The following is a 20,313-nucleotide window of genomic DNA, read 5'->3' as shown; positions in this document are numbered from 1 at the left end:
GTAAAGCTATTAATATATGTGCATATCAATCAGTATGTGTTGTATTTGTAAATAGTATTAATCATCATATTAATTAAAAGTAATTTTGGCATTGATATTTTTGTGTTTTCTGGATGGATAAAAATATCACTTTTAATTCTTTTACTTCTTTGAAATAATATATATAATATATATTTGTATCATATTCCACTAGATAGAATTTATGTAATTATATCTAATAATTGTAACAAGAAGACTATTAATCAAGATGGTGCTATGAGATCACAATTCAAATTCATCTTGCTAAAATTCATACATAGCAGTGATAAAGAAGATATAATTTTTTGCTACCTAAAAAGACAAAGCCATGTGCAAAAATAAAATGACTGTCTCAGGATGTAGGAAAATGGACAAACACAATTGATAAGCAGGAGCTGCTGAGCTTAGATTCTCTAAACAGAGAAAGGGATTTGATTTAACTAGAAGTGTACCACGTAGCATAGGAGATTGGAGACTCATTGTTTAAAACCAAAAAGCTGGGGTAAAGCTTCCTTATTTTTTGAAAGGGGAAAGAAGAAAGAAGCAGTCACAGTTTTATAGCCAAATGTGTGTTATGTTTTCAGCTGTCTTGGTGATTGAATCTGGGTTGAACTCCAAAATATTACAGAAGGAGGGGGCCCCTAAAATTTCACACTGAATCACCTTATTTGGAATGAAAGAACAGGAAGTCTTCTTAAAGGAGGCAACCTTATAAATTACTGGAAAAGGAAGAAATTATTTCAGAGAGAAGATAAAAGATTTGAAGTGGCGAATCATAATTTAAAAGCATAAACAAGTAGCAAGTTAAACAAAATGCTAAGAAAGTCAGTGGGAGATTAATTTACTTTGGAAGAAAGTAAAACCATGCAAAAATAAAGTTTAAGTATCTCAAAAAAAATGTAAATAGTATCTGTTTTTTAAAAAAGGCAAGAAATTGTGAAACCAATAGCTAAAATTGAAATACAAATAATCACAAAAATGTAGAAATGCTAGAATTTAAAAAATATAATAACTAACCTTAAATAGCTATACAAGAGATATGGTAAACTCCAGCTTGGCCAATGTCAAATAAAGAATTTGGGAATCAGAAGATGGTACTTAAGAAATAATACAGCCCTTGGTCCAGAGAGAAAAAGATATAAAAACATGAAAGATTAAGAGATGAGCAGAAGAGATTTAGAGCTCTAATATATGCTTACAGGAATATGATAGAGAGGGAAGAGCAAAGAGGTTATATTTGAGGAGCTAATGGTTGAGATTTTCCAGATTTGAAGAAATATTTGAATCCCAGATGACTTAAAGTGGTGGCTTTTAAAACTTGAAATTTATGAGCATCACCTAGGAAGCTTAAAAAACAAACAAACAAACAATTAAATGCTGACTACATACCTAAGAATACTGAACCAAAATTTTTTTGCATAGGGTCTGGGGATCAGTATTTTTCAAAAGTACTTGAAAACTGCCTAGTTTTTCCCGATAGACAGTGGGATTGTAAATGACTGTGGCAATGAACATAGAGGAAAATTAGGGAAAATCATTTAACTGTTTTAAAATGTGTCCACTAACCTTCCCTGGATAAGTGCAGTGTAATCTCTCTCCTTGGAGGTGGGCTGGACTTAGTGACTCCCTTAGTAGAAGGTGGAAGAAGTCCACCTTAGGGCAAGCAAGATGCCATGTTGTGAGGACACTCAACAGGCTGTGGAGAGACCTACATAGTAGAGGTCTATGGAGGCTTTGCACTAGCCAGCACTGACTTGAAACTTCTAAGCAAGCCACATTTGATCCAGCTCAGTCAATATCTCAGATGACTGCATAACTAGCAAACGTCTTGACAGCAAGCATGATACAGAGCGTGGCTCAGCAAAAGCACTCTGGAATTCTTAAACTTGTAGAAACTGTGGAGTGATAAGTGTTTGTTGTTGTTTTAACCAGTGATTTTCAACCGGCATGCACTGGTGTGCTATGAACATTTTTAAAGAAGCATTAATGAAATTATTTTTGAAAGAATTTCGAAGCATGGTAAGAATGTTCTTTTTCTTACTCTTTTTCTTGATCAACATAATTTAAGTGTGCTATAGAAGTTTAACTATAGGCTCAAGTGTACCATGAGATAAAAAGGTTGAAAAACACTGTTTTAAACCATTAGGTTTTTATGTAATTAGTTACAAAGAAATGGGTAACTAACAAGAGCCACTATGACAAATTATAGTAAAAGTGCTAATTGTCAAAAGTAAAGAGAAGGAATGTAAAAGTTACCAGAAAGAAGTAGCAGTTTACCCATCAAAGAATTATAGTTAAAATGATAGAAACTCATCATCAGCCCTTATAAAAAGAAATAGGATAATGCTGAGGGAAAATATCTATCAATTTAGATTTAAATACTCACCTGAATGATCATAATGACATTTTCAAACATACATAGAGAACCTACTGCCCACAGATCTCATTAAAAGAAGGAAGAAGATATTTCAGAAATAAAAAATTGGAAACAAAAGAAAAAAATGGAATGAAAAAGGTAGAATATGTGGGAAGAACTATTTAACTATGGTAAAGAATGATGACATTCTTGCCTTCATTGAGAAGAATGGAGAAGATATTACATGATTTTAAACTTTGTTGGAATTACAGTATCATATCATATCATGTAGTTAAAATGTAAAAGCTGCTCAATGACGACCATGTTAATCAAAAATAAAAATGTAAAAGTAGTCACAGGAATATAACATTGTGATTTATAATTTCAAAATCAGCCAAGTATTTGCCAAATGTTATTAAAATGAAGAATTTAAAAATAATTATCAGAAAAAAAGTGAAGATAGCTGCCTAGACACAAGTAGTAGGTATCTCCTCCAGGGAAAAGAACCAGAATAGTAAAGAGATTCTCATATTTTGAATAGATTATCTTGGAGACAACACTAGTATTCACCAGAGAAGTGATAGGAGGCACCAAAAGTGAGTAAGGAGAGGGTTCAGGGCAACTTGCCCAGCCTGGGCCTGGCTAAGAGCCAGGAGAAGCTCCTGGATATGGAGAAACAGAGAGGCCCACAGGAACTCTCAGAAGAGCTTTGCAGTCTTGGCTACCACAAAACCCCTTGACCCACACAGGTCTTGGGGCTAAGATAGGGAGCTTCTTGGAGATTGCACAGATAATGTTGCTCCACAAAGAGAACCCACATTGGATTCCATGGGCATCTAAGCTTAGAGCAGCTTGAGCTGGATGCCACTTTGACAGCCTAGATATTAGGAAGCTGCAAGCATGCCTGCAACCACTACATGACTCCAGGCAGAAAAAGAGGAGCCCTGGCACCCCCATGCACCCATGGGAAGGTCCCTACCACCTGCTGTGTACTGCTGAGACACAAGTAGATAACATTTTCCATAATTTCTCGCCCATGCTGCTTGCCTGGATAGGGTCCTAGTCTTTCCAGTCATGGGTCCAAAGCAGCATTTTGAGAATTTAACACTAAGCTGTACCTCACCCTCACCCTCACTTCACTTGGGGCTTAGTTTGGGCTGACAGATAGCACCTTACTACAGAGGGGCAGGGAAACCAGGCTTTCCTACACACATCTAGGACAGTAGATCTATGTTGTGGTAGATTGCTATGAGACTGAGTCTTAAGTGAATTGCACTTCCCAGAGTTTCTTGCCAATGCAACTTGCCCAAGAAGAATCCCACCCTCTCTGGCCACAGGCCCAAGGTGCTATTTTGGGAGTTTAAAGCTATACAGTACCTCCCACCCTGGTCTGTGTTTGGGCTGACACGCCCACAGTTGCTGCCCCTGAGTGGGTACAGGGTAGCCCAGGATCCCCTACATACATCTAGGACAATTCCTGCCACCCTGCCATAGGCTGCTGTGAGAGGAAGATACAAATGAACAGCACTCCCCTTAGTATCTGGCCCACATTTTGGCTTGGAAGGAATCCCACTCTCTCTGATCAGAGGCCTACGGTGCCATTTTGGGAGTTTAAAGTTGGGCAGTGCCTTGTCCTCGGGCTGAGCTAGGGCTGATACAGCTGCAGCCCTACTAGCTAGAGAGGGACAGGGGAACCCAAGCTCCCCTATACACAGCTAGGACATTCCCCATGGTTTCTTGCCTATGCTGCTCCTTGAAAGAGGCCCTGCCCTCTTTGATTGCAACCCCATGGTTGGCACCATTTTCAGGGCAAGTTCTAAGTAAAGTAGCTGCAGCTGCTATCTGTCTGGGAAGGGATGGGAAGACCAAGCTCTCTTAAAGCACACTTAGGACAATACACACCAACATGTTGCAGACAGCTGTGGGACTGGGGACTAGTCTGTTCAACCCATTACAGTAACATCAATATGAACAACTTGGGTACTAGTGGTGGCTTTACCACCCCTACTGCCACCTTTGACATCACACTAGCTGCTCAGGGCCCTGAGAATCTATGCACACACCTGGCCTTCTGCTGCAACTACTAACTTATGAGCAAACCACCTGAAGGCCCAAGAATTGGCCCCCTAGGACACACTAATGCTGCCAGTATAAACTGCTCTGGGGCCTAAAATCAGATATATTTACTGCTGCCACTACTGGGGCCCAAAGGCTGTCTCAGCTGATGTTCAAGTCCCAAGCAAAGTTACCACAGCCTCAATTAATAACTGTATCCTAAGTTACCAAAAAAGTCACAGATACCACTAATTCTGCATACTGCCAAAGAAATCCTACAAAGATCACACTACTGCAAACACCCAGAATCAGAGTCAAAGTGTCCTACTCAACCAGCAACATATATACAACTTCAGGAGAAAATTATTTCCTTCAAAAGCAATTTCAAAAAAATCAGAATAAGTGACTGTTAGATGTACAAATATCAAAGGAAGAACATTGGAAAAATGAAAAAGGAAATATGACACCACCAAAGGACCACACAATTGTCTAGCAACAGATTCCAGTCAAAAAGAATTTCTCATCATGATAAAGAATTCCAAATATTAATTCGAAAGATTCTCAGGTGCAAGACAAAAATCTCAAAATCAATACAATGAAATCAGAAAATCAATATAGGATATGAATGAGGAATTTACTAATGAGATAAATGTCTTAAAAAAAATTCCAGAGCTGAACATTCATTAAAGGACATATGAAACACATTTGATAGTTTCAAGAATAGACTAGACCAAGTGAAGATGCTCAGAATTTAAACACAGGCCTTTTGAAATAATCCAGTCAGATAAAAATAAGGAAAAAAAGAAAAGCAAAGCCTTCAAGACATCTGAGACAATATAAAGTCAATGAACTTATGTATTCCTGAGGGGCAGAGAAATCAAAAAGTTTCAAAAACTTATTTATAGAAATAATTGATGAAAACCTTCCAGGACTTTTTAAGAGAGCTACACATTTAGATACAGGATGCCCAACAATCCCCCAGGCAAATACATTGCAAAAAAGACTTCACTACATTATATTATAATCAAAATGACGAAAGTGAAAGTGAAAGAATTTTAAAATTAGCAATGCAAAACATCAAGCCACCTATCAAGGAAACCCCATCAGGTGAATAGCAGACTTATCAGGAATACAAACCAGAAGAGAATGAGATGCCATTTTCAAAGTGCTAAAGGAAAAATGTCTATCAGCCAAGAACTATATATCCTGCCAGAATGAGCTTCATAAATGAAGGACAAATAAAGTTTTTCCCAAACAGAGAAACACTGAAAGAATTCATCACTTCTAGACCAGCCCTATAGGAAATGCTCAAAAGTGTCTTAAACATGGAATTGAAGGTTAATATTCATCATCATGAAAGTATAAAACTCAAAGGTCTAATAAAACAATCACACACAGGAAGAAGAAAAAGGAATTAAATGGCAATATGGCACAAGTTCAGCAAACCACGAAGACAAAGAGAAAAAGAAAAAGAATGTATAAACTCAATCCCATTAACAATACTGTAAAAATTAAAAATTCTAGGAACAAATTTGACCTAGGAGGTGAAAGATCTCTATAAGAACTATAAATGACTGATGAAAGAAATTATAGGAGACATAAACAAATGGAAAAATACCTCATGAGCATGGACCTGAATAATCAATATTGTTAAAATGACCGTTCTACCCAAAGCAATCTACAGAACAATGCAATTCCTATCAAAATACCAACACCAATTTCTGCAGAATTATAAAAACATTCTAAAATTCAAATGAAACTTAAAAAGAGCCTGAATAGTCAAGCAATCCTAAGCAAAAAGAAAACTGGGGACATCACATTACTTGACTTCAAATTATACTACAAAGCCATAGTAACCAAAACAGCATGGTACTGGCATAAAGTAGACACATAGATCCATGGAACAGAATAGGGAACCCCAAAATAAAGTCAGATACCCAGGTATAAAAAGGAATATCACCTAAAGGTTAAAAATATAATCCATGAAGGAGGAGCTACAATATGGGTTTTCATATACTTAATATAATTTCAAAACATATGAATGCCAAATCAATAGAATTAATAAGAGATGCTATAAAAAAGCTACTAACACAATACTGTTTTTCCCCAATAGCAGTCTATTAAGAGTTTGTTGCGATTGTCCATTGTGAAGGGTAAATGACCTGTTTTAGACAGCAAGGTCAACATTCAAAAGGGAAGGTCACAATTTTTTTCAAACATAAACAAAGGAGAAAAATAACATGCTTCAACTATTTCATATAATTCTACAAAATAGAATTTAGTTTTCTAGCACAGTATAAATTTATTAAAATAGAAAACTAAAACAGAGAGTATACAAATGCTACAAAGTAACTTCTCAAAATAGAAAGTTATAAGTGCTTCTTGGTTAGAGTTGTCCTTGCCTCTAAATTTACTTTTCAAATATAAGTAAATCTTTTGAGCTCTGTGACTATTCATTTCTAAAAAGTAAAAAAAAAAAAAAAAGTGTATCAAGAAGAAACGTGAAAATTATTCCATTTATATAAAGCACTCTTTTTTGCCTTTAAAAATAGACCGTCTTTTTTGAAGAACTATTTTTATAGTTCTGCTTTATTAAATTGTTATAACTTTCTATAATTGTCTATAACTTGCTCAACTTCTCTGAACTTCAGTTTCTTCATCCAGAAAATGTGGTTATTAATTCCCAACTCAAAGAATTGGGGAGAGATCTAAATAACATGATTTGTACAAGTGGTTCATATAGCAGCTAACACACCCCTGCAAAGTACTGAAGGCAAACTTTAAAGCCAGGTATTCTAGTTGTTTTTTTTTTTTTTTTTTTTTCCTCCAGAGCTATTTTAATCTCCAGGATATCTTTCTGACTCATGAAAACAATTTCTTTCACTGACTTCAAAGGGAAAGGATTTTATTTTATTTTATTTTATTTTTAATGTCAACCTGCGTTAGCTGGCTGCACTCCTAATATTGATTATGTTAAATATTCCTTTTCTAGGAGTTAAAAGCATGTGCTTAACTCCACTGTTAAATGGAATTACCCAAAAAAAGAGAAATCACTCTGTACAAAGAGAAGTTCATTCTTTAGACCCTTTTATGAAAACATGGATACTAATCTATTCAGATTATTTGACTGTCTTCCTAAATAGAACTGTTTGTCTCATCTCGCATTATATTTTAAGAATCATTGAGTCAGAGATGCCTGTTAGAAGACAAGTGCCACAAAGAACAAAAAGGGTCACTTCAATTGTTTTAGTTTTTTTACTTTTTTTTAAAAGAAAAATGGCCCATGGGAAGTTGAAATCAGCTTGAGGCTTTGTGGTCATTCACTTCTGAACAGATTTCTCTTTCTCCTTCCAATCATTAAAAGAAAATCTGGCAATAATAATGACAAACCTAAATAAATACCTGGTTTCTCTTTCCTGACTCTCTTGGTAGCTAAAGCAAAGAAACCTGATCCCGTGTGCTCCCACTGTTTACGTTTTGTTTCCTTTGAAGCAGAGCCATGCCTGAGGTTTATCCACGGTGGCTCCATCTCTGAAGGAATCAGAAGGCAAGTTTCTCTAGAAAACATACACATCAGCCTCAAAACCAGCAATTGTCTCCTCCCAGCCCTCAAAATAAGGCTGCCTCTCTGTGTGATATCATATTTCTCTAAAGTGGCTTGGGATGGGGCGTTTCTGTTTTTTGAGATAATAGAATTTTTTTCTGACTTATAAATATGAATGGCAAATAGTGAATGTGACCAAGAAATGTTTACCAAGTAAATCAGACAAGAGCCCCACAGTTTTCTTATTTTTGTGTCAGTCTGAGATGGAGATACGACCACTATATTATAAAGCTGCTTCTGAAAATATATGAAGAGTTTAACCATCAGCCAATACAAAGTTGGATTTTAGCTGTGATTTGCTTTTTCATTCTTTAAAAAAAAATTACTTTCTATTTTTGATGGGAGGAAATGCTAAATTTCTTAATTACCAAGATAAAAGTCTTTTTTAGTTTAGCTTCTTAAAACACTTTTTATTTTGAAATAATTTTAGAGTTACAAAATAATCGTAAAGATGGTATAAAGGATTTCCATGTACCATTCACCCAGTTTCCCCTAATGCTAGCATCATAAATAGCCATGTACATAAGATTTTAGTTTGCTTTTAAATGACATTTTTGGCCTAAGCTCAGGAAGATAACCTGCGCTCTGACAGCAGGTAAATAAACTGAAGTGTACTCAGAGCAAGATTTATTTATTTATTTTTAGCTAATGAGAACTTTTAGTTGGAAAAATAAATAGGAGTCATAACCTTAATCTCAAATAACACCATAGTATCTTGGTTGCCTAAAGTGGCTTAGGCTGGAAACATTTCTGTGGTCTTTCAAATGAGATTCTGGAAGCCAAATAGTGTCAAATACCTCCAAATTGTAGCTTCTCATGTTAGCAGGACGATAGGTATCTACCCATTTAAAAATGATGTCCTACAGGGAAGCATTGGAGATAATCTCAACATTAGCCTGTGAGTCAAATCACAGTTCATTCTGGTTTTCATAGCACCACGAATAGATATTGTCCCAAACTCCTCCTCTCCTTCCCTGGTCGTGAGGCAGAGTCAGGCTGTGCTTGCAGGATAAGTCTGCATTTTTCTCTCTGTGTCCTCCTTCCTCCCTCTCTGGGATATGATCTGCACCGCAGGCTACTCATCATCAAATCCCTGTTGGACCTCATCTCACAGAAGTTTTGTCTGACCCTCCACTCCCTGCCCTGTCTGGTATATATAACCCTACACAAATGTCTGTCACTGAAAATACATCACTTCAGTGATTTGAACTACTTATCTGCATGTCCGCCTTCATCACTAAATTGGAAAACTTTTAAAGAAATGAACCACATCTTATTTTTCTCTGTAGCCTTAGGAGTTACCTCATTACATAGAAGATGGTCTGTACTCAACAAATGAATAAATGTGAAGCTTTCCTAACATTTAATGACATATTACTTGTGGATAAACTAACTTCCTCCTCCTCTTTCTCATTATTATTTTTTAAGGTACAGGTCTTATTCTGTTGTCCAGGCTAGAGTGCAGTGGCCCAGTTATAACTTACAGCAGCCTTGAACTCCTGGGCTCAAGTGTTCAGCCCACCTCAGCCTCCTGGGACTACAAGTGGGTGCTACCACACCAAGATAATTCTTTTAATTTTTGAGAGACAGGGTTTTGCTGTGCTTCCCAGGCTGGTCTTAAACTGTTAGCCTCAAGTGGTCTTCCTCCCCCAGCCTCTCAAAGGGCTCTCCTGAAATTTTAAAAAGACTCATCTGGAATAAAGATATTCTAAGGAGAAAACCTGACATCCATGTTTCTCAAAGTGTGGTTCATGGATCAGCTGCATGAAGGATAATTTGGGGTGTTAAAAAGCACTAACACCGACCTGGTCAAATCCAAATCTTGGGAAAGCATCCTGAAACTATGCCTTTTACTAAGATCTACAGCTACTTCTCACATGCACTGATATCTGAGAACCGCTTGAAAGAAGAGTCCCATTAATCTATCAACTCAGTTATTTCATTCTCTCCAAAGAGGTTTTGCAGGGGGTGCAATCAATGATATGGACATAAATCAAGTGAATAACAACCTGTTAGTATCAGAGACAAGGTGACTTCTGGTGGGTTTGGTGTAACAGATGCTAGGAGTAAGCTTCAAATAGGATTCTGAGATACATGCCAGGCAGGAAAAAAATAGTAATAATTAATAATAAAGTAAAAGAAAATAAAGTACACAGTACTCACTACAAGAAGGAAAAGAAAATGTTAGTTTCTTAGGAAGATCATTTTACCCCCAGGCACTCAATTTTAAAGCAATTTTTTGCTTGGGATTTATTTGAGAGCAGTGAGTAATAGAACAATCAATATTTTCAACAAGATTTTTGGCCAACATCTATTTCTGTGGTTAGTAAAATATAAAGTAAGCTTGACCTGTACAGAAAGGCTGCCTTCTCTTTTATGTTGTCATACTTTTTTCCCCACGTGTTGACTCAAAATAGCCCTTTTCCAGTCTGCTATTAAAGGCCTGTATTCCTGCAGCTCCTTAGATAAATTTCTCTTTGTCACTTGTCACAGTGGGGCCACACCAAAGTTATAATCTCTAACAAGTACCAAGAATGTGGGTACCGAGCATTGCTGATTGAGCGTAGATTTATGTTCTTTGGAGCCCAGATGAGCAGTTGGTCATGCTGACGTTCTGTTTTTGAAATCTGAGAAGCCTAACCAGCAGTATTCTCTGGATAGAAGTCATCAGCTTTATAACAACAACAGCCAATACCTATCAAAGAGATTCCTTGTAGATATTGTGTAGAGGCCATCTCTATCCACTTTAAAAACTCTGTGTTCTATTGGCCCCATTTCACAATTGAGGAGTTAGACTTGCAGAGGTCAAGTAAATTATCCAACCTCACATAACTACTAAGTGGCACAGTCAGGATTAACACTCAGTCTATCGAACGCTAGACCATGGGAACTTTCCATGGTACTATCTACACAATATAAATATATTTTTTAAAAAGGAAAGAATCAACGGTAGGTAAAGAAAGATGTCTTGGACTAGGAATCAAGACATCCAAGCTCCTTCCCTAATTTGGGTCCAGTAGTGCTTTATCTGATCTCATTTCTTTATCTTGAAAATAAGAAATTGAGCTACGCCTTTGAGGGCTCATTCCAGATTTAAAGTACGCGATTACTCTTCTGTTAGAACTGAAGTTAAGCTAAATGAACTCTTTTAAATGAAAATTTAGTTTTTGCCATTGGACTTTATTGCTTCTGCTTCTACATGACACATGGAAAAAAAGTGCTGTGATTGTCTTCACAAGTCCTTACGTCAGTGTTTTGTTGCACAAAAGTTGTGTAAGCCCTAGAATTAACACTGATAATTTTACATGAGGGATTCCTTTGTACCAATCTTGTAAGAGCTAGAAATGTACTATCTACCTGCAAGTGCTACAATTACCAGGTAGTCTTATTAGCTATAATTTATAGGAAGGGAAGCTGAGGCATGAAAAGCAACCTACCAGAAATTATAAAGGTGGCAAGTAGGAAGCCTTCTTGAGATTTGAACTCAAGAAGTTTACTCAAGACTCTAGAGCCCATGCAGTTTTCTCAAGAGTCTAAGCTGGGTGTCCAACCTGAGACCTCTGGGTCGCATGCGATTATTTGAGGATGGTTTTCCGGATCTGTGGTGTCAGATATCGTGAAAAGTGTGCATGAACCTTTTTTTTAATATCTGCTCATCAGCTTTCATTCGTGTTTGTGTTTTTACTGTACAGCCCAAGACAACTCTTACTCTTCCCATGTGCAACAGAAAAGAAAAAGATTGGACACCCCTGGCTAGAGCCTGTGTTAATGAACAAACGTGTTAAGTTCCCTCCATAAGTCATGCTTTATGTCGTTTATTATTCATGGAAATAAATGTAACAAAATCTCCAAGCCATGGATTTGATATTTGCAGGAAATAAATGAACATAAAATTATTTGAGCTCCATATTGCCGTAGAAAGCTAATAGCTTCCATATCTTTGCATAAATCAAAATAGTTAGATTTTGACATTAAGCCCCGTGGAGGCATGGCCTCCTCTGTCTCATGTAGTACATGGAATATTATTCAATGCATCTTTGTTGGATAAAATAATATATTTAATGTATCCAACAAGGAAATTTTCCTTTTCTTTGTGGGTATGCTTGAACTTGTACGCCTCATTTTTATACCTGAAAAATAAAATCCAAAGCTTACTCAAATTAGAGTATACGAATTTTAAGTCGTAATACTTTTCATTTCAAATAATGTCAACATTATACTAAGTAATTGTCTTAAAGCATGTTTTCTTCAACACTATGACTTAAGAGAGCCTACCTATCCTTTGACTTGTGTTATCTGTTCAGTGCTATAATTATTAGATAATCTTTTTTTCCCTTAGAAAACATTTGTGACAACTCTTCAACTAATGGAGAACTTTACCATTCTTCCCTGAAAGCCCTATAGAGCTTTTGAGATGAGACTACAACATAATATTCCCTAGAGTCAAAATCAATAGATCAAAGTCTTCCTTTAGAGCATGCACCCTATTAAATCATGCAGATTTTAATGTTCCCAGGGATAGCCTCCAGGGACATCAAGGGTTATAATTTTTTCTTTTGTCTGGTTTTAAAATACACAGTGTACTCACGACCACAAATCAAACCTGTTAGTGGCATCAAACAAGTTGGATTGATGCCGGAACAGGACCACTGCAAAGTTTATTAAAACTGCAATCACTGATAGCACAGCACACATTGGGGTTTTAAATACCTCTCTCTGTGGCATTTGTCATGTTAAGAGCTGCAGCATAAACAGAGGATAAAACAAATAAAATATCATGTGAACGTTACATGATGGCTCTCCACTTTTGTGGATGCAAGAAAGAAATCTGATCTTCAGGAAAGAAGGCACCCAGAAGGTTAATATTTTGAAAACAATGCTGATCTCTTAACAGTTACATCTGTTGACATCTGCCTCTGGGACAGGATCGATTAAGCAATAGACAGACAGGACCTATGATTTAGATAGATAAGAATTATGATCTGTTTGGTCTTTTGGAATTCTACTTGCAGCCTTATATCCTGCATATTTCTGCAAACAATTTTCAGGGAAAAAAGCTTTTGCCTAGATTTGGCCAGCCCTAAGAGTTCATGGTGAAGCCTTTTAGACTGCAAAGACCGCAGGCTGACAGCACCAGGGGCCCTGGCAAGTGCTGCAGCCTCACATGCTGAGGCCACTTAAATTTTCTGTATGGCTTGCCTTCCTTCCTTCTTCCCCCAACTACTTGTCCCGTGTTTTGAGACCCGAGGCTGCCTTTTGAACCCCGTGGAACTTAGTTGTTAAACATAAGGGAAGCCTACAGTAACCCTCTACCTGGAAGGACTCTGCCCTCCTCGTTCTGTTTTTAGATCCATCCTGGCTCTGATTTGTAGCCTTATACTGACTCCAGCTAGTAGCCTCTCTTGTTCCCTTCAGCCCAATCCTTTTCTTAATGGCTTAAATTTCAAAGAGTAAACAAGTTAATACCAGAAATGCAACCCAAAGGAAGGCTAATATGCTACAACATCCAACCATTTCATAATAATTTGGACTCTACAGTCAACCAGTTTCTGTACACAAATCAGGATTCATAGAATGAGTAGGATCCACATTCAGCCTCCAATAAATAAATAATTTCATCATGTTATGTCAAAAATATAAGGGAAGAAATAAAATTGGATAGCTATACCCTATAAATGAATCTTTTCTAATGATTGAAAACCATGTAACAAAGACCCTTTGGCCATAAAACACGAAGAATCATATTATGACATAATTACAATAAAAAGAGTCAATCTGTGGTGTAATGCTCATTAAACATGCTTTTTTTTTTTTTTTGTAATAGGGCATATGCCTCTGGTCAAACACAGGAAAGTAAAACCTGAACCTTGTACTTCAGAGGCTGTTCAAAGCCACCATAGCAGCCTGTCCTTGAAAATTTCAACCCTGTTATTTGAATCAGCATATCCCATTGTCAAGTTCCTCTGTCACTGAGTAGCTGTCTTTCTGTCCTTTAGAGGTAGTCAGGAGAACACTATTCCAGATGTATGAGAGAAACAGTGTGGATTGTTCTTGGATATGCTCCACACCAAAAGTAGCATATGAGAAAGTCTCTTGGAAGAAAATTCCTTCTATCTGCCCCGAAAAGCCCTCGGCCTCTGTGTTCAACCCAACAATACTGATATGCAATAAATATTCTTTTTTCAGAGGAAACGGCTATGCTACATGGCATCATCCTGTGAAAATGACACTTTCATTTCTGTGCAGAACTAATTAAAATAGATGATCTCAAGTAGAAGTAATATTTCTAGTGAAGGCAGAAGTCACAAACTAGGTGTGACCATGCACATAAGATCAATCTCATTTTCAGAGATACTAAAATACATAAGAAAGACACAAAAATTTAAACAATGGGGACTTTAAGAGACCAATGACTGAGATGCAGCCAGGTATGGTAAAATCTGAAAAAATGAGCATCTTGGAATCTATGAAATATGGGACATAGACTTCTCTGGTGACATGAGACAGAAAGGTGTCTCCTGATCACATGCTGCCATGCAACCTATTGGAAAGCCCGTTATCACAGAGGTACCTGAGACTGGGGTTCACCTTTCCAAAGGAAGAGCCTCCACATCTGTGAGACTGACAACTCTTTCTTTCATTTGTGATGATTACGAAATTTGGGAAACAAAAGAGTCTACCTTGTCATCCTCAAATCACTACTGGCTAGATCTCACCATGCAGGGCTTCACTTTTTTATAGGAACTTACCCTCTGTTTTACTTTTCCCTGTTTGCTATAAGTCAATAACACCAACCAAGAGTGGAAAATATTCACTGAGAAATCAGAACCCAAACTAAACTTCTGTGCTAGATCCTGCAAACCACTAGAGCAGTGGTTCTCAACCTATGGGTTGCGACCCCTTCGTAGCAATGAAAATACATCGCAGCATTAGGAAGGTTGAGAACCACTGCACTAGAGAATCATAAATTCATGTTTGTACCCAGCAGTAAGAACGAACAATCAGACTCAGATGGGCAAGAATTCAGCAGCAGCAGCTGTTTCTGACCCCCCACTGAACTCCTTTTAGGGGGCTCCATTTAATTCCTCTTGTAGACCTCAGGCTTACTGTTTACAGATTGCTTCCTTCCTTAAAAAAGGGCACGATCCATGTTGTGTTCCTCAGGACCCCTCTTCCCAAATTCTTCAGCCCGTGCCAACTCTTAAGAGTACGTAATGAACGTAGGGATGAACTGCCTTTGACAAAACTTTTCTCCAACCCTGAGTTTTCCCCAGAGAACCGTGGAGAAACGGAACTGCAAGAATAACATATCAAACCAAAGGTTCTGTCACTTTGTCAAAATACCCTTATATTTGGCAGAAATATTTTCTCAAAGCATACATATATGGATCAATTCTTTCTAATTATAAAAGTTTCTTTATAAAAGTTCAAAAAGTATGGCACCTAAAAAGTATAAAATAGAAGATAATCCCCCATGTAACTAGACATGGGGAGATGATGACTGCTAAGACCTGGGTAGACACCATACTCTAACACATAGGTTATACTGTGTTTTAACTTACTTTTCCACTTTTGAACGTATTATATTGGTAATGAACCAATATTTCTAAATCCCTTAAATCTGCACCTTGCACATGGTAAGCACTATGCAAATACTTATTAAATAAATAAATAATAAAAATGACAGGTGTAGTGTTAACTGTTTAATAATCACAGCAGCATAAGGGGTAGGTGTTGCTTTTATCTCTATTTTAGAGATGAAGAAACTTAAGCTCAGGGATGGGAAACAGTCCTAAGTCACATATACAGTGGATAGTATTGGAATTTAATACATACAGATCTAGGTCATTCTTTTTAGTGGCTCTGTGGAATTTCATCACATTAATTAGTCTCTTATGGATGTAAATGTAAGTCCTATCAATTTTTTTGCAATTATAAGCATCTTTTGAATAATTCATCCTGAACATACACTTGTGTGAATATTCCCTGAGGTAAATTGTTGGTAGTTAAATTATTAAGATGAGTCTATACACCTTTTAAAGTTCATTGTTTAAAAAATCCTGCACATAACTATACTAAATCATAAGAATAGATGAAAGTGATAGTTTTTCATGTCCTCTCTCTATTGTTGACATCCTAACTGCGGTTCCTCATAAGTAGTCTGTCTTCTCATCATTATTTTAAAATCACCTCTTTGTGTCTGTTGTTTCATTTTGATGCATCTGGGCACGAGACTGTTGACTTATCTGCTTTTTATTTTGGTGCTTGGGACGCAGCACCCTTGAAGATGTAAATCTTTCTTCACTGTTGGCAAGTTCTCAGCCATCGTGTTTTGGTGTTCACCTCTCATATGTAACATCCTTCATTATTTCTTAAATTCAATTTCATCTTTCCCATCTTTCCAATCTGTCTGCACTGAATTCTGAAGAGTTGACTTCTAAAGGCTGAGTTATCTCTCTCTCTGTCTACTATAGTGTTCCTCAGCCATTAAATTTTAATTTCAATCATAGTCTTTGTTTAAATTATAATGAATTATTGATCAAAACTGCCTTTCTCTTTCCTGATTTTTTTAATTCCTCCTTTTGTGTCTTTAATTACTTGAAGCATATTTATTTTGTGGTCTCTATTCTATTGTTTGCTGAGCTGAATTTGCCTTGCAGGTGACGTCAGCTAACACCCCAGGCAGGCTGTTTTCCATAGGTGCATCTTTCTGAGTGTGGTTTCATCTAGGAAAATCCCACATAAGCTGGGTAAGCGCTTCTTTTTTAAACATTTTTATTGTTGAACTTTTGACCTGGAACCAATTTTTACGTTTGTTTCTCCAGCTGGGAATCTCTAGTCTGTGTGAGTAGTATTAAAGTCACTATCAGCCCATGGAAAGGTCTAATTCTAAGAGGTGAATTTTCATGTAAAGAAAAATTATTTTTTCCTACCTCACAACTAGAATTCAGGTAAAGACAGACAAGCTTCGTGTTGTCTTTTTGTGCCTCTGGATGGAATTTTTCTGGCCCATCTTTCCTCTGTGTGGGTCTCAGCTTTAGACAAGGGTCTCAATGCTAACCTCTGCTTCACCTGGGCCCAAGACCTTGTCTCCTGCCCCTTTAAAGGTCTTCAAAGCAATCTTCCAGGTTACAGAGATGGGCACCTCTCCTGCGACCTTCAGGACAATGGGGAACTAGCTCATGAACTTACTGTTCTGTGTTTTTCTTAAATTCCAATTCATTTCTGACTTCTAGAGTCTTATGAATGATACAACTAACCCAGCATTTCTGGGTATTTGTAGTAGGAATATTTATACATTATGTTGTCTGTCATATTGCAGGAACTATAGTGTTTAATCCAAGGTCTAAATCCTGGGACATTTAGTACTTGGATTTAAATCCTAATTGTAGTTGGTCCATAAAGAGTCCACAATTCGTTGCTTCAATCTCTCTCTTGCAATATTCTCAAATATCTTGCCCTATTTTCCTTCCTGGCAAACTCCAACACTTAGGTCATGGCTTTGTATTTAGCTTTTTACTTTTTCTGAGCTTATACCTGGGCAGTAGAGCAATACTCAGTGGGGGGAACCCTATGACCGTGCGGATTGACACCAGTTCATATTCACCATCCTGTTCTCTGCTAAAGCTTTAACATAGCCCTCCAATCTTAGCTTCTTTTGTGAGTCATCTCTTCCATCCGATGTCTATTTTAAAATCTTTCCATGGTCCTCATCCCTTCCCCTGGCCCACTTGCAAAAGTATTTTCAAAGGATAGACTTAATTTTTACTTCTTAGAGGAAACAGATACCATGAGAACAGAGTTTTCTCAAATTCCATTCACCAAACAGATGCACTTATTTGCGCCGGAAAACCCCCCTCTTCTTTCTTCCTATTACAAGGAAGGATGTTCTCCCTTCCTTGTAAGAGGGAGTGACCATATAATTTATCGTAGAAGCCTGGATACTTCTGAAAGTAAAAGAGTGACTCTATTAATAATTATTCCAGGACAACAGGTGTAAACTGGAACTGTCCTGGGGAAACTGGGACATGTGGTCATCCTCCATATAAAGTGTATGGTTCCCCTTGGCCCCTGAGTGCACTCTCAAGCACCACGTCGCCTTGGATAGTTCCCTCTCTCCTGTATGTTCAGGTTTTCTATTCCTTCTCTCTGGGTTCCTTCTTATTAATATTTTAGCATTTTCAATTTTTAAAAAACATTTCAATCTTCTTAAAAGAGAAATCTTGCAAAGTAACACCACCTACATGCTACACATGCCTCCAGCTACTGGCCCCTCCTATCTCTTTCCCTTTCTCTGCCAAATTTATTAGAAAAAAAACTCGTGTACACTCACTGTCACTTTTTTTCACCTCCAACTGTCTCCTCCTTTTACAGAATTCTGGCTTCTTCCCTCACTTCCATTCTGATACTGCACTTGACAACGTCATCTTGGACTCTCTTATTCTTTTATAGAACACACAGTATTCAGCCTTATTCAATTTCTTAAACACTGCCCTTGTGAGGCCTATGCAAATTAACTGTTCTCTCTATTCCTCAGGTCCCTAAAGTGGTACAGTATAGGAATGTTCCCATAGACTATTAGTGAGGGTTAAACAAAACAATCCAGGTCAAGCATTTAGCATCAATGGCACATTGTAAAGTGTTAGTTATCCCATTACACATCCTTTCAGAGAGACTTTTGAGCAGAAGGGGTTGTCTGAAAATAAATTAAGAGAATGGTAAGGCACCAGACAGAGAGGAGGCATGGGAGACCAGAACTATCATTCAGAGAAGAGAAATGTTTGAGAAGGAAGTTGGGAGAGCAAAATGTTAGTTTGAATAAAAGGAGGGAAGAGTGAATTCAAGGACTATGTAGTTGGTAAAATCTGTAGGAATTAGAACTGTTTGAATAATGAGGTTGGAATGGGGTAGGAGAGGGGAAGGAGTAGAGATTAAATAGACGTTGGTTTCTGGTCTGAGTGAGGAGAGGTGAGGCCTGAATCAGAAGGTCAGATTTTTTTTTAACTCTTTGTGGTATTTTATACAAATCAATGGCATTGACTGCATCATTTCCCAGACAGTTCAAGGAAACACTGAATCTCGGTAGGTAGATAGCTAATGAGTCTGAATGTGTGTCTGAGTGTGTTTGTATATTTATTTGGCTTTTACTGAAGAAGTCACACTAAATGGTTGTTGCATATTAAACTTTAGCACTGATGATTTAGCACATATTAAATTATAAAATTATGCTAAAAAATACTTTAACATAATCTTTTTATATTCCGGCAGCCACTATTCCCACTGATCTCATGCTTTTCCATGAGACGGTAATAGGAATTGTATGAGCAATTGATGCAGTGGCATAGTAAAAATATTACCTAAATCAGAGGTGAAGGTGGGACATGAAATCATTAAAGCTGTGAAGGAAGATCCATCTATGAAATGAAAATAATCTAAAAGGAGATATTAGAAAACTATGTGAGTAAGAAGGGAAAGATGCAGGAAAGGATAGATTTTGGCCTAGAGAGAGTAGGATGGAATTGAAGTAAGATGGGAAAACCCTTGAAGTCTTTCCTGATTGAACTATAATTTGTGCCTGGATGTGATACTTCAAAACTGTATCCATCAGCTAAGAGAAAAGCAGAAAAATAGTTGATAATTCTTATAGTCAACATTTGTTGAATGTAGGCCAAGGATTAGACATTCAGCTAAAGACTGTCAATACCTAACTTCATTAAATACCATAAACCCTACTTTATGAATGAGAGAAGTTAATTCTATGCCTTGTAACAGGAAGAATTGGGAGAGGTCTTGCACTTGATTGTTTCACTCAGTACAAGTGTGCTGCTTGTTCCTATTTTAAGCAAATTATGATATACTTTTAGGTCAAGAAGAACTGATAAATAAATGAATAGAATACTTAGAATGTTTGGATTCTGCTTTCTCAGTGAAGACCATTCACAAGTTGTTGTTGAATTAGTTGACTATAAAAATAATTTTAAAAACATTTTGACAATGTAACTCATGGAACTATTTTGACTTAGTATTTTATTTTTCTTAACTCCTATTGACTGAATACAGAATACTTTTCTACATCTTTTTAAAAGTTATTCTATATGTTGAAAAAGATTAAAATTGTTGTGCCTAAGTTTGTTAATGAGGGAAGAATTGTGGGGAATAGATGGAGAATGATGTTTTTTATACTAGTAAAAATTTCTCTTTGTTCAATTTTTGTTTCCTGTTCTGATAGTCTTTTCTTTCTTTCTTTTCTTTTTTTGAGACAGACTCTCACTTTGTCACC

At 37.0% G+C, this 20,313-nt stretch overlaps 1 protein-coding gene across 1 annotated transcript in view; it reads right to left on the bottom strand.

Annotated features, from left to right (window-relative positions):
• MUSK (muscle associated receptor tyrosine kinase) overlaps window positions 1-20,313 on the bottom strand; it is a 111,475-nt gene that overhangs the window by 70,485 nt on the left and 20,677 nt on the right. Inside the window, exons 5-6 of the mRNA XM_023510558.1 lie at window positions 14,783-14,807; window positions 12,744-12,773 (exon numbers count right to left, since the gene is read on the bottom strand). Coding sequence (XP_023366326.1) covers window positions 12,744-12,773; window positions 14,783-14,807 — 55 coding nt within the window. The remainder of the gene's footprint in view (window positions 1-12,743; window positions 12,774-14,782; window positions 14,808-20,313) is intronic.

This window comes from Otolemur garnettii, unplaced genomic scaffold (assembly GCF_000181295.1).
Source record: "Otolemur garnettii isolate 467f Iridium unplaced genomic scaffold, OtoGar3 scaffold00014, whole genome shotgun sequence".
NCBI lineage: Eukaryota > Metazoa > Chordata > Mammalia > Primates > Galagidae > Otolemur > Otolemur garnettii.
This window is presented reverse-complemented; position numbering and strand designations above follow the sequence as displayed.